This window comes from Equus caballus, chromosome 26 (assembly GCF_041296265.1).
Source record: "Equus caballus isolate H_3958 breed thoroughbred chromosome 26, TB-T2T, whole genome shotgun sequence".
NCBI lineage: Eukaryota > Metazoa > Chordata > Mammalia > Perissodactyla > Equidae > Equus > Equus caballus.
In genome coordinates this window covers 37,360,986-37,378,530 of record NC_091709.1, presented here as the reverse complement: position 1 = coordinate 37,378,530, position 17,545 = coordinate 37,360,986, and the positions used below count along the sequence as shown (strand labels likewise).

At 38.3% G+C, this 17,545-nt stretch overlaps 1 protein-coding gene across 15 annotated transcripts in view; it reads right to left on the bottom strand.

Moving 5' to 3' along the window:
- ITSN1 (intersectin 1) overlaps window positions 1-17,545 on the bottom strand; it is a 213,988-nt gene that overhangs the window by 87,680 nt on the left and 108,763 nt on the right. For all 15 annotated transcript variants that reach the window (XR_011433019.1, XR_011433018.1, XM_023630068.2 and 12 more), the window contains 3 exons: window positions 5,777-5,904; window positions 3,081-3,310; window positions 1,240-1,361 (listed from right to left, as the gene is read on the bottom strand). Coding sequence is in view for 13 of the 15 variants with exons in the window: in XM_023630068.2 (XP_023485836.1) it covers window positions 1,240-1,361; window positions 3,081-3,310; window positions 5,777-5,904 (480 nt within the window). In the remaining 2 variants the exon portion in view is untranslated. The remainder of the gene's footprint in view (window positions 1-1,239; window positions 1,362-3,080; window positions 3,311-5,776; window positions 5,905-17,545) is intronic.

Sequence of the window (17,545 nt, the reverse complement as noted above, 5' to 3'; positions counted from 1 at the left end):
AAGCTGCCAACACAGCCTGGTGACAGCCGTGCATCACCATTCATATATACAGAGTGTTTGCCCACACTTAAGGGAAGCCAGCAGCTCTTTCTGTAAAGAATGAGCGAGCCTCGCACCTGGGCATTCAAAATCGCTGAATGAAGGCATGGAGGATATTTGAAGAGGGTTTCATTGTTAAGGAGGTTCTGACTTTTAAAGATTCTACACCTAGGGCCTGACTCCCTTATTTCCAGCCCATGATAATTAGAGAAAAAGCTATCAGAAAATAAGGGGAGAGGGGATTGATTTCTCTGAGTACCAAACACACTGTTCCTTCTAGATATTTTGGCCCAGTAAAGATTATATATGCTACACACAGAGATACGATGTATGCATGCAAGATGAACAAATGTACAACACCCTTTTATACTTCAAAGACACATAGTCCTGGTATGAGAAACAAGTTTGTCTCAATTCTTAACTTTCGTAGCTCTTTTAAAATTCTGAGCCATTCCCACCTTAAAAAGAAAAATGCTAATAGTAATGCAAAGTTTGACCACTTCTAAGAATAAGTACTAAGTTAATAACTAGATTGAAGAACTATTGTTTTCTTTTACAAATAATTTAGGTCAACCACATTGCTTTATTCTCTCACAAACTGGTACAATAGTTTTAGTTACAATCATAAGACTATATTTAATTATTATTATAATTAAAGAAAATAAACTAGGACAAAGCAAAATCCTGAATTTTTTTTGTCTGTTCAAGTATAGAGTAGGAAAGCAGATTAACTGTATTTAATTCATTATTTTTCACACATTTTCAAACTTTACACAATTAAAGAGAAAAAAAAAGATGCTTTGACAGAAAGACACAAAAGTTATCATTGGCAATTATGAAAATGATGGTAAAATATTTTGCATTTAAAACTAATTCTTAAAAACTATTCATAATATATAAGCAATATTCTAAACTCTGAAATTACCAGAACTTTAGAGATTTAAAAATAGGCTAAGGCTGTGCTAAGAATCCATTTTTTTTAAACAATTCTATTTTCAAGTGATGTGAGGATATATCTTTAAATGTCATCTTTCATTCTAATAGAAAAGGAAGAAGACTGAGCCTACATTTCGAAAACCCAGATGCTAGATTATTGGATTTCACACTTGCCCACAATTTCACAATTGTCAAATAACATGCAGAAATGGGGCAGACGCTGATCACGCAGAGTGATCACGCCTTCACTGGAGTCTTTCTTACCATGACTATATCGCCCGGCTGGATCGTGATTTCATCATGACTTCTGGACTCAAAGGGATAGAGCGCTCGGTAATAGACCACTTTTACATTCTCCTGTGCAGAAATCGTAAGTGGGCCTTTTTCTGTATACAAAAAAAAGGAGGAGAAGGGAACAAAAAGAAAACGTTACACGGAACACAAATGCACGCCAAGCCAAGTTATGGACATCAACTCAAACCCATCAGAGGGGTCATTAATGAATTCTCTCTAACAGAGGTCACCCCAGCGCCGAGCGCAGTGCGGCTGTCCGAGGGCCCTGCTCTCTGCCTCCTGGTTGGGGCTCCAGTGCACATCTGTAAAGCATCAAGGCCCTTCTCCCCACACCCAGTGGGGAGTACAATGCAGCAGTTCGAATGTGACCCAAAATCTGAATCAGCCAGCTCATTCGGGAGGGGACGAAGAAGCATAACTTTCCATATTAAAAGACATGGAAACGATGTTCCAGGTCCTTTACGCAGTCATATAAAATCTAAGTGCTGATTTCAACGAGAATGGTTATTACTGATAATCCCCAGTGGTGTACGTCTATATTTCCAAAAGAAAAAAAATGAATCTAAGGAAGGACCCTAGATGAAAACAATTTAGCTTTTAAAAGAAATAAAATTTTTAAAAATGCGTGTGAGCAGAGGATATCTTGGATTCTGGTTAACAATAGCTCATCACAGCCCTCGGAATGTTTACCCCAGAGCTGCAAGTATTTGAACACCCATCTGTGTTCTCTGAAAAGCAGCGAGGGGAAGGTATCATCTTCAAATTTCTCGAACTGAATGATGTGCAAAATTTCCCACTGACCGATGGAAAAAGTCCTCACTTTATGCCAGGAGGAAGCACAAGGAACATACACTAATTGCCTAAGATCAAGTAATGGTGAAATTATTTTCAGATCAAAAAAAGTATTGAAACGTGTATTTGCCTCCCCAGGGCACGGCCACTCCTGTGTGGACCTGGTGACTCACCAGTCTTTCTCCCTGGACTGTGTGCCTCTGAAGGCAGGGAGGGTGTCAGACCCAGCTCTGACCCTCACCCCATCCCTGCCCACTGTGCAAACAGGAAACAAACAAACCTTTACGGAATAGTGTGTTTGTTTCTTTACTTTCTGTACACCAGTAAAAGGCATACTGATGATTGAACAAATAAAACTGATATGATTTGCCATACAGAGGAAAAGGCAACCACTCTCTTCAGCTGAGTATTATCTGCAAAGCTGTCCAATGTGACACAGCCCACAAAAATTTTAAAAATACATTCTAGTTTGCATCTGATATGAGATAACGTTTTCTAGCTATTTCAAAGTCTTTCAGTTACCGTTAGCTAAAGAGGCAATTTATGATCAAAGGGCAAAAAGTCACAGTTTTATACAGCATAGGTTAAAGACAGTGAATGTTGCATCAGTGTGGGCAAAGGGGAAAGGTGCCACTTCTTGTGGCTGAAACAGCTCAGAAATTCCCAGAGAAAATAAGAAACTGGAGAAGCAGCAGGTTGTTTCGGCAGCAAAGGTTTCGACCTCCATCTGGAATACAGGTGTACGCATGGGGCCTGGTAAACTGCATGCCACTTTCGTCTGCAGAAGACTTCTGCATGCCAGTGTAATGGTGGCCAAAGGTTGGCACGGTGGTGGAAGAATTCAACAGACATGGAATGATCCTAGAGAATGAACAGCTGCACTGTCCAAAAAAAGGAGACTGACATTCTCAACTCTATGAATATAGCCAAGATAGGACCTGATTAGATACAGAGATTTCTCGAGAGGATCTGGGAGAAGAGATGGCTTATTTGCTGGAATTACGTTTGGCCTCTAATACCTGCGGTCGACCAGGGTGCTTGCACCACTGGCTTGCCTGGTTCCTGGTGTGGATGGAAAAGTCGACTCAGCTTGTCTTGCATTTCCTGTTTGCCTTTCTCCTCAGTTTCCTTCTTTTTGACGCTCTCTTCTCTTTTGAGTTTTTCCTCATCGTGGAGTTTCCTGGGCCGCTGATGCTCATGGTCCTGCTGGACATGCTCAAGCCACTGCCTGTCCCTTTCCTGAGCTCGTCTGTCAACAAAATGCTTGGTTACAGTATGGAAGCAACTCCCACTTAACACTGCTGTGTCTCCTTCACGAAAAGCTCCATCTGGTCAGTGGGATGCTACACAGCAAGGGGACATTGTTCTTCAGATGGAGCAATCTGCATCAATGAAACTAAGGCTCTCGGGGCTGCAATTCTGAGCGAGACGAAACCACACGGTTTAGAAAACAGGGAAAATTTCTCACGTATCTTATAAAGTGATTAGAAAAATAACAAAAATAATTCTCACAGTACTAAGAAGTAGTTGCTATATATTTTACTGAATTCAACTACTTTCTGTTTGTTTTTCAAAGCAGCTGACAGAAAAAGATAATTGCAATGAAATTCAGCCCTTGAAAATTATCACATCCTCAAGCTGAAACCCACAGGAAAAGACTGGGAACAATTTTTCTCTTATTCCATAATATTTTAATAAAATCAGAAAGTACTTTAAATGAAATTAATGTCAATAACAAATGCTAGAATGTGAGTAATAACCAGTCCTCCACGTCTATTGACTATTTCAACCCTCACACCAGGTAGATAGGTCCTACTACTATCATCCTCATTTTACGATAAGGAAAATGAGGCAGAGATATTAATGACTTGTCCAAGGTCACACAGCCACACCTGCCTGGGGTTTAGTCCCAGGCAGCCCAGTTCTAGAGTCCACACTCTGAACCGCTGTCCTGTGACATGGCCATTGCACAAAGGTCATCTCCTGGGATTAGGAAACTGCCAAGGGAACATATGTAAACAAATAAAACCTTTATTCTCCATTTAAAGAATGCTATATTTATTTCTACTCTGTATGAAAGGGAAAATCTAGTGCAGCAGAATTCTTTTTTTTTAATTAGTTAATTTAAATTTTTTTTTTGGAGGAAGATTAGCCCTGAGCTAACATCGGCTGCCAATCCTCCTCTTTTGCTGAGGAAGACTGGCCCTGGGCTAACATCCATGCCCATCTTCCTCTACTTTATATGTGGGACGCCTACCATAGCATGGCTTTTTGCCAAGCGGTGCCGTGTCCGCACCCAGGATCCGAACCAGCGAGCCCCAGGCCACTGAGAAGCGGAACATGTGCACTTAACTGCTGCACCACTGGGCCGGCCCCAGCAGAATTCTTTTTAACTTAAATCTTAGACATTTTACTTACAATTTTCAAAACATCTTTTAACAAAGCATAAGAAAACATTTTTTGGAGGGGTAGGGATGTTAACTATTATTTATAACAACAAAAAATATAATAAAATTTTGCTTACCTTTTTTATTAATAAAGGTCACCATTTATACTGTATAACCATGTAATTTCTGAAGTTAAATTTTGGGTACTATTTATCACATAATTTTAAGCAGAAAATTTAACTTTTCTGTATTATGATATTTTGTGTTCATTTCTACTCTGTAGGAATGTGAAAGTTCACTGCAGTGTAGTGTGAATGATAAACTCTGAAGATAAGAAAAGGATGGAGTCAGAGCTAATCAACACATCCAAGGAATTAATGCTTGTACATAATCCTAGTCCCACCCCTAGGAAAACCATAAAATAATTCTCAAATTGGTCTGAGACCATACCATCTACCCACTGGCATGAAAAAACAAAACAAAACACCAGATTCAGAATATTATATATATATTATATATATCCACAACAAAACGTGCACCACTCTGAGCTCAGCCCACTAAAAATCAATGACTTGCCTAAAGTATCTGTTTCATCTTTTTTGTCTAATTTCAGTAACCAACTTTTATAATTTATACTATATCATCGGAATATTTGGTCATTTAGACTTACAGTCTAAAATCAATTCGAAGTTTAAAAAGCAAATATCCAATTACAAAATCAGATACACTGCAAATTAAAAAATAAATATCTACAATTTACTAGAATTTATTACAAATAAAAGTAAAAAAAAAATCACAAACACAAATATTCAAACAAAAATATGTCTGCATCCAAAGCAGCGTCGGCAAATTTTCTCCTTTTGAACTCAAATGTAATTTGCAGTTGAAAAAAGGAAGAAAGAAGACAGAGGGGCACACGGTCAGTCCTCCAGGAGAAACCCTGTGTGGCCAGCGAGCTCAGGGACTTTGAGTGCAAACCCAGCACTCTGATGGCCACCGTTATTAAAAGGCTGTGAACTGGAAAAGTATTTTGGTCATTGGCATGCAAATGAGCATACCAAGTGTCCCAATTTCCTTGTATAATTGAGTTTATCTACATAGAAGTAGCTTGGGAGAGCTCTGGGAACTAACTAAAAACCTCAGGGGGTACTTAGATATGCAAAGACATACATACACACACGTTTGTGCTGACACACACACACACACACACACACACTAAAGACTGAAAGCTCTTTCTGATCCAGTAAGTTCTTGGAGAAGCCAGGCAAAGAATGGTAAATATTCAAAGTTCCTTCCAGACGGGTTCACAGTTAACTGAAAAGACTCACCTTTGAGCATCTTCTTTTTGTTTTTCTAATTCTATGATCTTTCGCTCTTGTTCCTTCTGTTTCAGCCTTTCAGCCTCTATGGACTTTTGTTTCTGGAGCTGCTGCTTATTATGTATTTCTCTTAGTTCCTATCAACAGTCAAGAAACAGTCCATGTAACGACATGCAGCGACAGGCATTCCCACAGTTTATCAGCATGCAACCCTGCACAGTGGGGAAGCCTCGACACTGGGAGATAACATTCCAGATTTGAAAAACATGAACTTGGGGAACTAAAATCACTCTACGTTTTGACATGACTCATCTCCAAAAGCTGTTCGAGGTTATATTTTCATAGTCAGAACACATTACATCGCTTTCCACAAAGTGCTTTAGAAAGAACTTGCTAGTGAAGGGCACAGAGAAGCTACACCGCTCAAGACTCAGCAATCATGATGGAACTTAACCAGTTTTAAGAAAGGGTGATGATCAAGAATAAAACCTTAAGGTTCTTATGATAATGAATCAACACCAGCCTCTACTGGCTTTGAAAATGCACACACCTCTCCACACACGACCTCCACTAAAACCTCACCTCCTTATGCTGTGCTGCCTTAGAACAAACAGACCTCCTCTGCTCCACAACCTCGATTCTCCCCACCAAGGTCTGTTTGTCTTCAAATCACGCCTCTTCTACAGGCTCTTCTCTTACTAAATCCACGTGTGAAGTTGTCAGCTGCCCCAAACTAAACCAGGACTCAGGCTGGTTATAAAGGCTGTAATTATAAAGGCTATAATTTGACGATCACCACCTTGGATCCAATTTCCTCATTTGATACTAGCCCCAGGAATAAGAGTAATCTCCTTAACGGGCTACTTAAAATACATTTTATGATACTTAAAGTACATAAGTCAGAAGTTTAAATATCCAAAACCATAAAGAACAATGAAATGCCTGTTGAGGGGGAAACTCTCTGATTCCACAGGAGTACAATGGTCACTAACAGATTCAGTCACCGGAATTCCTCTCATTTGTGTCAACAATGAATCAGATGAGTTGAAGTGTCCAGTAGAGCCAAGTGTATTTCCAGTTGACTTCTTGGTCTGGCTAATGAGGGCTGGTCTCCCAATTGGCAGCCCAGGGGTCTATATGGTAAGATCTAAGAACCAAAGTCTGCCCTTCTTCTCTTGCCTTGCTCATTGGCAAGAAATCCAGATGAGATTTCCTCCTGCCTTACTGCTACCTTTACAGTCACTCAGAGACTGAACAACAAACGTGGAGGGATCAGCGTTAAAATGGACTTATTCCTAGAGAAAAGCCCTGAAGGTCAGGCTAACCTTTTCCTACTAGCTAGACCATTCTTAGGTTAGAATGCATGGACACGCATCTTGTATACTATAAGTGACTTTGAAAAGTCCTAAAAGGGATCAATGGGATACAAGAAAAAGTTTAACTGGAGATCAGGAGGTTAGGGGGAGGCAGGCACTGGGCAGGAGGGAGGATAGGAGGGAAACAGGCACTCAAGAGAGGGGGAAGGAAGGATGGGGTTCAGTGGGGAACCTAACAAATGAGACTGGGAATATCTAGGCAAGAGGCAGCAGGAAGAGGCAACTTCGTAAGGTACAAATTGCTGGACCATTCCCTATGGCAGCAGCCCTGGGCACGTGACTTCCAAATTATGAAGGGTACCTGGGACAGGAGTTTAGTTATGGAGGGGCATGGAAGGTCAAGAATGGAGACTGGAAAGTAATGATGAAGCCTCACTCTGACTGTTCTAAGAGAAGAAAATTGACACGAGGAAAAAAAAGAGTTCCATTTTTCATTCTCTTTCTCACTGCCATACACCACGGGCTATAAACCTTTAATGTGTTAAATATTCAGCAGTATTGCTTTTCATAGTAACTTGGAATCAAACATAAATAGTAATCTCCAATGATACGAGTAAAATATCTGGTTAATATTTTGGATTTGATATTTCAGAGACAAATGGAAAAAATGGGCAAATTCCTATTGTCAGAGCAATCTGCACTCACGGTTCAAGTTAATATCTCAACAAGAAAAGGAAAATTGCAGTGGGGTGACGTCAAACCAAACTCTGAATGTCCTGAGAAAGGGACTCAAAAGTCAGCCCCTGCACAGACAGGGATGGCCCGCTCCAGAGTTAGCCCAACAGCTGACACGCTTTAAAAGGATGCGTCAAAGTACTTTTTCCGTATTTTAAAATTTCATCTTCAATTGCATAAAAATCTTAAATAAATTCAGAAAACTAATTTACAGCAATAGACTATAATTCAAAGGGTCTGAACTGGGAAGAAAGAATCCTAGGTGCCTGATACAGGCCAGCAGCTGAATCAGAGTAGACAATCTTCAGGGTTGTTTTAGCTTTAAGATCTGTTAAATTACTAGACACCGTTGATCCCATAAAAATTTATTCTTTATTTCAGTGTCTCTTTCAGAGTTTTATTCTTATTGCATGAATAGACCAAAAGAGTACAACCAGCAAGCAAAATAAGTCTGAGCTGAAATTAAATGCAAAGGAGAAGAAATGATGGAGGAGGAGGAGCAGTTTAGTCTGACGTTCAGGAACCTGATCATTTATTTAAAAAGAAAAGTTCTTACTTCATCCAGGAAAAACGTATTTACAGACAGAGTGATATTCAAAATATTGAATCAGAGGTCTGGCCAAGCCCCGGCCAATCGGAACGGATGCTGGCCATGATGGAGCAATGCACCAGGTGGACTGTGTGCACAATGACGATTTTTCATTTTACCAAAGAATTACACTGCATGTTTCCTTTCTATACCGGTCTCTGGTAATTGGATGTTGACTTATTGATCAATAATTACCAAATACAAAGTCAAGAGAGATGAAAGTAAAGCTAGGAACATATCAGGAGGCACTATAAAATGAAAAGTGGTAAGAAGTGAATGTAAGGAAGCTATAGAAAAAAATCATGCTGAGACAGTTTAAAAAACAATTTTTAAGTGTATCAAATGCATAAAGGAAGATATTCAAAAATTTTAAAAGCACATTTTTTTTTTAGTATAGCAGCATTATAAGATAGGCTGAACCTATCTTTGGAACTATCTAAATAAGGTGCAGCTTCCAGTACCTCCAAGGAAATGGAGCTCTCGGGAGCCATAGAAGAACAGATGTCAAGTAAGATAACAGAAGGCTCTGTTGTCTTATGATCCAGATTTGAAGACTGCAAAGTTTTTCTACCATTTCCTTCATCCAACTCAAATACTGCCGAGATACACAATCAAGCGTAAGAAAATCAAGATGCCGCAACGAGGCAGGCATTCTGGGTTTCACTCTCTTTGCTTCGACTTCGGCGTCGACGATGGCAGGAACCAAAATAAGCAGAAAATTATGATTCCTAAGTCGATAACGTTTTTAAAAAGTTGAACTTCTGAGAATGCGATCTATGGAATGAAAGAAGATGTACTAAAAACCAGTTAACAACTTGCCTTCCTGTGCATGACAAGGGCCTTGTGGAACATCAAGCCCTTCCACACGGGAAGCAGGGCGCTGCACTGTCCTTTCATTCCTGCTCAATACTGTTTAAGAAACTCAAGGACAACTACAGTTCTTTAAAAGTAGCCTTCTAATTCTTTTAGGAAAAACTTTTTTTTAAAAAAAAAGATTTTATTTTTCCTTTTTCTCCCCAAAGCCCCCCAGTACATAGTTGTGCATTTGCAGTTGTGGGTCCTTCTAGTTACGGCGCGTGGGATGCCGCCTCAGCGTGGCCTGATGAGCGGTGCCATGTCCGTGCCTGGGATTCGAACCTGCGAAACCCTGGGCCACGGAGCAGAGCGCATGAACTCAACCACAGAGCGGGCCCTTCTATTAAGTCTGGTCATAGTTATTTCTCTATTATAACTAAGATCAAAGTAGAACAAATGTGAAATTACTAAGAATCAAAACTCAGTATCTCACTTGGGGCGCTTCCTAAAATTAACTTAACTTTTTTCCTCAAATCAGTAAGTCTACAATCACATACCAATTTATTGGCTGGATATTTATCTAGCAAAATGATATTGAGTGTAGAACTTTTTTGATTTTTCTTCTATGAGTTCTATTCAAGGGTACGATATGTTTACACTAAGTAATAATTTACAGTAAATTCCAGTAGGGTGTAATAATTGAATATTGTCTCCTAATGAAGTGTAACTTTCTTTTCCCCTTTTTTTGGTGAGGAAGATTGGCCCTGCACTAACATCTGTTGCCAGTTTTCCTCTATTTTGTATGTAGATGCCACCAAAACATGGCTTGATGAGCAGGGCATAGGTCCATGCCCAGGATCTGAACTGGCAGACCCAGGGCCACAAAAGCAGAGCACGTGAACTTAACCACTACGACACCGGGCCAGCCCCAATAACTTTCTTAATAAATAAGAAATAATTAAACAGGCATTTGAGAAGTTTTAGCTACAGGATACAAACAAAGATGTGGGAAAAATAAAACTCCTATAAAATGTGTAGTATATACAAATTAAAATAGCAAGATTTTTATCATCGATATTATCTACAATTAGAATTCTAAGATATAGCAGAGTTTCTTGACCTGCTATATGAATAAGCTTTGGCTGTGTGAACACTATGAAACTGTATGTAATCTGGGGAATATGGGCATTTTTCTTGCGGAGAAGGCTTATAGCTTTTATTTGATTCTCAAAGGGTTCTTTGATCTAACACGAATTATGAACCACAACAAGAAAGTGACTGGCAAACAAAGATCGTGTCTTGTATTAGTTGAGATAAATGAAAATCGGCTTGCTTTTAGCTTTCTTCCTTCAACCATCGGGAAGAGTCACTTACTGCTCCCAAAGAATTAAGATATTTGTACCATAGAACATCTTTGGACATCCTATGGCATACAGCCAAAGCATTTCAAAAGCAATATGCCTGACAAATTGAATACTCAAGAAGATCCAACTTTCTGCCCTGAGAAATATGGCTCACTTTCAAGTTCACTAAAGACAGCTGTTCTCTTGCTGTGCAAGGGGCAGAGTCACTTGATTGAAAAACTGCGACTTTTTCTCCTTCACTTGGTCTTAAAGACACTCAAAAAGATATGTATTATATGAAGTGATATTAACTGAAATATAAAGAAGAATCCACCTGAACAATATGCATGGAATTCCTTTTCATAAACATAACTTTGCACAAATGCTTGTGAAGAGAGAAAAAAAATGAACTACAATAAGGGGCTTATGAAAGACTATTAGTTAATGGAAATGCATCACTAATTTGGTCATGGAACCTTTTTGAAGGATTACTCTGTTCTGGTTTTTGCCTCAGGCTGTCTCTCGGAAAAGAGAGACAAAAACAAACATACATTGATTAATTTACTTGAAATTTATAAGCTCAATACTATAAATCAAAACAAGGACATATCTCATATTTATAATGGTCTTTGGATTGTTAATATTAAATTGACCTCACAGGAAATTGATCTAGGTACCAGCATCAGAAATTTCAGGTGTAGGCGTTTATTTTGTATAAACCTAAGACCTACGGAAAGTCAAAAGGAGAAGTGCTTTTATATAAATACATATCACTTTATTTCTCACCCAAGGATATCACGTAGTACACAATATCAAATTTTTTTGTTGTTGTACAAGACGTTTATTACTCATTATGAAGGAGACGCTTTAGTGGTTGTAAATAGGACATTTCCAATTGGCTCCATGAAGACAGGGGTCACATTTTTCCCTCTGTATTTCTGGCACCTAGCACAGTGCCCACAATATCAAAATTTTTAAAAGGACTTCTGAGTTTTAAAATACAGTGACTTAGCCCAATTAAGTGGTTGTGAAACAAACTGAAAGCTATTAAAGAAAGCCAATACACAAACCTTTTGAGGATAGGGGAACTCATACCCATGCAGAAAAATCTGAAAAATTACTAAGTGTTTCAAAACAGAAACTGCATCCAAATCAAGGTAAATTGATATCCCATTTATCACAACATTATAAAATGTTTTCATTCTTGAGGCATTGAAAGTGGGAAGAATATAAAAAAGATATTGATCAGTTATTAAATTTTGAGAAGGGTTGGTGTACTAATGTTCAAAAACAAGTTTAAATATTACTTCTAAATCTGAAGTCAATATTCAACCAAATAGTAAGTCCAATTCCCCACGGCACAAACTGGTAGTCAATGTACTACAAGTGCTCCTGGAGAGCAGAGAGGAGCGCGCTGGGGTGTGTGAGTACGTGTGCGCGCATGTGAGCGGGGAGGGGATGGGTGGACAGAGAGGGAGAGGAGCTAGAAAGTGATGTCCTCTCCGCCACAGGACGAGCTAATCCAGAATCTTCTTCCATGGCTCCCCAGAGGCTTTGGTGGATACCCTTGTATTACCAGAAAGAGAAAACTGATTCCATTTTGTCCTGAAAATCTGAGTTTTCCCAAAATGTCTGAGCTTTATTTATAAAGCAATATCCCATTATTTTAAATGCATGTCATTCTAAAGGATAAAATTGTCAAGGGGTTAGGCTAAACAAGAGAATAAAAAAAGGAAACATTTTTTTCAAAAGATTGAGTTCTGCTTTTTTCCCTTTCCCCAATTACCTTTTGATAAATATTTTTTAAAAGCTCAAAAGAAAAGCCCACACTACAACTAAACATCTCAACCAACCAATCAACAAGCCTACTGGTATGGCATAGAATCTATTATACAACATCTGTTAACTCGTTTGAGTCTTTTTCGGAGTGTTCTAATTATTTTTCTATACTCGAGGAATCTGTGTAAAGTTTCCACAATCACAAGTACATTGAGAGTTTGAGAATTTTATTACTTAAGTGCAGAAGGTCTTTTCAAAACAATCATACAAGTAAAAATAAAATTTAATCTTGAATAAAATAAGATAGCAAACCATGAAACAGCCAAACATTATTCTACTGAAAGGAGAAAGCAACGTTGTTATTTGAATTCACACTGATTTCTCTTGCTGTCTCTGCATCTCCTCTTTCTGGATCTTTTTCTTTCCTTCATCATTTCCCTTCGCATGCACTTTTTTCCTGACTTCTCATTCTGTTCTGCAGTTCTTTCTCCAGCTCTTTTCTTTTTTCCCCTGGTTGCTAAATATTTTGCCTTTCACTGCCTTCATAATGAATGAGCCTGCCATGAAAGCAAGTGTCTGAAACCAAGAGCATAAAAGCCTTAGTTAAGCCAAGAACCTTATTTACTATAACTGGCATTCTCATGTCAACAACAATTCTTTTCCTAGGTGCAATTTTTAGGACAGGTATCATTATGGGCAGAATTTACATTTCTAATAGGCATCTTGTGTCTAATTTAAGAAGTCTGGAATTCTCAAGTATATTAAGGAACATAACTCAATTCTGAATTACTTCTAAATACTCAAATTTTGCTAAGAAATAAAATACTGTCCACTTTTGGAATAGTACACTGACTATAATAATCTCCCATATGATGGAAATAATGCATTTAGACCCAAATAATGACTGAGTGTTGTCTTTCAAATTTTCGCAGCCAAGTGGCAAATTCAATGATCTACAATGCTTGTTAAAAAGACAAGACCACGGTATACAGTAAGCTTATCCAGCTTGTAATTCAGAGCTTCCACCAACACACACACAATTTGTCAAGAGGAAAGACTCACTCACACACCACGATTAATAACAACTAATCATTATTAACTTTTACAAAGAAGGCTTAGCACTTCATGGCAAATGCTATCTTAGACACTGAGCACTCATCTGCGCGGGGGAAACTGAAGCACAGAGCTGGAGATGGTTCATCATTCTGAGTCTGAGAAAGATGTGCATTGCCTGAGTAGGGCATGGAGACCTTTAGAAAGGAGTCTAAGTGGATGACGCAGCCCAGGAGAACTGCCAGGCACTGCAACACTGCCTCCTCCACTGCCACTGACTGGAAGAAAGAAATGCCCAAATGTAAACACCATTCACATTAGGACTTGTCCAGCACACAGCGACTAGACGGGAACCAACAAGGACTCAACTTTTCAACATGAAACACAACATATAGCCTCTTTGCGAATTGGACTCTCTGTATTTGGTATATGATGGAGCCTTGAAAACTATAAGCTATACTTTATGTCGCTGCTCTGTATCATGGTTAAGATATTAAAATATGGAACATCAGGCTGTCAGTGCCAAGGAAAACTGTTACAGTAACACTGGCATTGCTGAGGGCAAGGTGGAGTCAAGAGCCACTGTTCAGAAAGTCCCTATCAGTAATGTCATTTGACACTTGTTAGAACCATAATTTTATACCCTAAGCACTGTATGTATGAAAAACAATTGTCAGAATGGTTCAATGTGCCCTTTAGGCATGTAGATTCTTCATGATTTTCCTATAAAATGAGGTAAAAAAGAGAAAGTCACAGATAATTTTAAACAGACGTTTCTAGAAAATGAATATGAGACTATTGATTTCTTAGCAGGATAAAATATTTATTACATATAGAATACATTTTAAAAGCATAAAATTATGGTAAACAAATATGATCCACTGAATTAAAACTACTTTAAGAAGTATTAACGCATGCTAGCAATAGTCACCAACAAAATCAATTATTTATGATTAAATCACTGGTCGAAGATTTCATCTGATCATCAAAAAGCTAAAATTTACTGTTCATATAAAAAGCAGCATAAATATAAAGGCTGCCAATCAGGAAATTTCTAGCACAAGAGATTCAATATCTCAGGGCACTATCTCCCCTTCTCCCACCCTCCCCTTTTCTATAGACTTACAAAGGCAAAGTTTATTCACTACAGTAAGACTCCTGGTCTCCTTTCTCAAGTAATTCTTGGTTTTGGGTGATAAATTAGAAAAACAAGACACATGTCTTGGGATCATTTTTGGAAAATAAATATCCCATCTACAAGGTAAATGTCTATCAAAATGCATGGAAAAATAGATTTTTCTGAAAGGAAAGAATTAGCCCTCAATTTCTCTGAGATCACACAGAAATGTAAAGGTCCAAGATTCTAGAGACCTTCTGTTCCATGGCCCTCCATCTGGAGCCAGTTAACAACACTTGGCCATAACTGTAAACATGCTTTGTATGTTCAATGTGTTGCTACCTACATGAACACCTATTAACCTGACTGTAATTTTTTTCTTCTTTAATCAATGACCTGAGAATTTCCATCATTGGTTATCAGATTTTGGGTGGGGAGGCATGACTGTATTTCTTCCTAAACTGAGGAAAAAGGGAGAGACCCTCAAAAGAAGAATGAATCTGAACTAGACATCTGGTAGAAAGAGCTAAACCGATTGTATGTTTAAAAAAAAAGGAGAAAAATGATAAAACACAACTACTCTCTGAATTCTTTCTTGTTTAAGAAACCAAATACACCAGTACCTTCCAATCACTGTCTTATCCCTCAGAATCTGGACTAAAGCAGGGTGCTATGATCTCCTCCATGACCTTATACCTAAGGAACTAGACATGACTTTGAGTGTGCATCAAAATAAGCAAATGACTTATTGCAAGTAGTTCCGTACCAAAGAAAGGAGAGAATTGCCTTTTGCTAAATGCAATCCTAAATTATGGAGCCAGCCATCGAATATAGGTCTAATGTTCTGGTTAACTAACTTTAAAAGGTTGCACTCCATAAGGTACTTCTCCAGCATCACCATACTAGCCGATAATGAGGGAATTATACTTTGTTTTTCTAGGTGAACAATCTATATGATTATAAAGTAAAACTGCTAAGTCCTAATTTCTTTTCTATGCTCTCCAGCTGCTTTCTATTTGGGAGAGGGAGGTTTGGGATACAGCAAATTCACACCATCAGACTGGACGTGTGGAATAACTGGACAACTGCCAGTGTTTCACTCCCGGCAAGGGAGAAGCAACTTTTGCATCATTAGTGAGGATGCTGTAAAGGCACTGCTGTATCAAGAGAGGCATAGGAGAAATCCCAAGGGTCAGAGAGCTGGCTCTCCTGGTCTATCTCATTTCACAAGAAATTACAGCTGCTAAAGAATAAATGCTCTAAAGTAAAAAATAAAAGCTTCATATTTTCCAATGTGGCTACAACAAAGACAAGTGTCATGAGATACTCAAAGGACTGAATTTTAAAATCTGCCTCTATCAAATTATAAATCTTTTTTTCTTCAATTTAACCATTTCTATTTTGGTTTTACTAGGTTTGAGAGGAATACCAGAAATAATAACTGTAAGGCAACATAACATATTGGCTAAGTCCTCCAAATGAGTTGCTAAATAACGAAACAATATAGTTATACTGGCTTGTGACATTTTTACTCTCCATATTAAAGTTAATAATGGAAAACCCAAACGAAAATTAAGAAGATAGAAAGAAATGCTCTTATTTAAAAATACGTATATTTGGGGCTGGCCCCACAGCAGTGGGTGAGTTTGGCACACTTCACTTCTGTGACCCAGGTTCATGGGATCGGATCCCAGGAGCAGACCTACGCCACTCATCAGCCATGCTGTGGTAGCAACCCACACATAAAATAGAGGAAGACTGATTAGCACAGATGTTAGCTCAGGGCTAATCTTCCTTAAGGAGAAAAACAAGATTGGCAACAGATGTTTACTCAGGGTGAAACTTCCTCAGCAAAAAAAAAAAAAAAAAGAAAAGCATACTTGGAAACAGGCTAGTGGAATAAAGCACTAAAATTAGCCTTTGTATAAGCAACGTACTGATACTGAAGGCAGTATTAGTTAATTAAACACAGTATGAGCCACTCACACCGCATTTTAAGGGTGTTCTCTTTAAAAATGGCAACAGCAATTCAATAGTCAATATCATCCATAAACTGTCTACGCCTTTGTCAAAAATCATCCACTAGAGTATCATTTTCTAATAAGTGAAGCTTGTTTTGGGAGTCACATTTCTAAAAAGAAGAACCTGAAGATTAGGGCAGAAATCTGGACTAGTGCCTGGGCTCAAAGGATACCTGATCCTTGACAGTTTACATTCCAAGAGACTATGAGAAAGCACTGTGAACTTGCACAGTGTCCTGTTCTTTTTGCTTAAAGTAGTGACAAGTGACAATGAGACTTAATGTGAGCATTTTTATTGTGCTCATTGAGACAGAGAACTTGGAGCTGCTCTTCCAGTACCTACATCTCACATACAATCATATATGTACAAACGTAGAACATATATAGAGTCCATGCACACGCACACGCATTCTGAGCAAGCAGGAAAGCAAAGTGAAGAAACACACTAAGTTGGCTCAAATAATATTTCCCCTAGGAGCACTTTACTGGAATTTACAATTGAGAATAGCTCATTACCTATTACTCTGAAAAAAACAGCACAAATACCTCAAACTCAGATGTCTAGACAATTGGGCCTAGAATCTCAATTCAAAGGTCAACTAAAAATCTCAAATATGCTTTCTAATTTTTTTTTTATTTTTAGTAATAAAGGAGTTTTACTTTTTCCTAGTGTCAAAAGGTAAATTAGCCAGAATCAAGTATAAAAGATTTTAAGTTAGAAAAGGAAAATGAGTACCTGAAAAAAAAGTGTAAAATCCAATTTCTTACAAGAACATAACTGATAAAAACTGCAGTATCTACTTAAATCTAAAGTATACGATCACTGTTGATAGGAAATGAATTGTTTGCATTCTGGTTTTATTGTAAGATGATAAGGTTGTAAAGTTAAATCGAAATCACCAAATCAGAAAGAGGCTGTGATAACCACCTTTACAGTCCCTGAGAGCTTCAGCATTTTCCTGAATTTACCATGGAAATGTGACAAAACCACACACCACACTTCTGCCACAGAGACAAAAGCAATTACTCC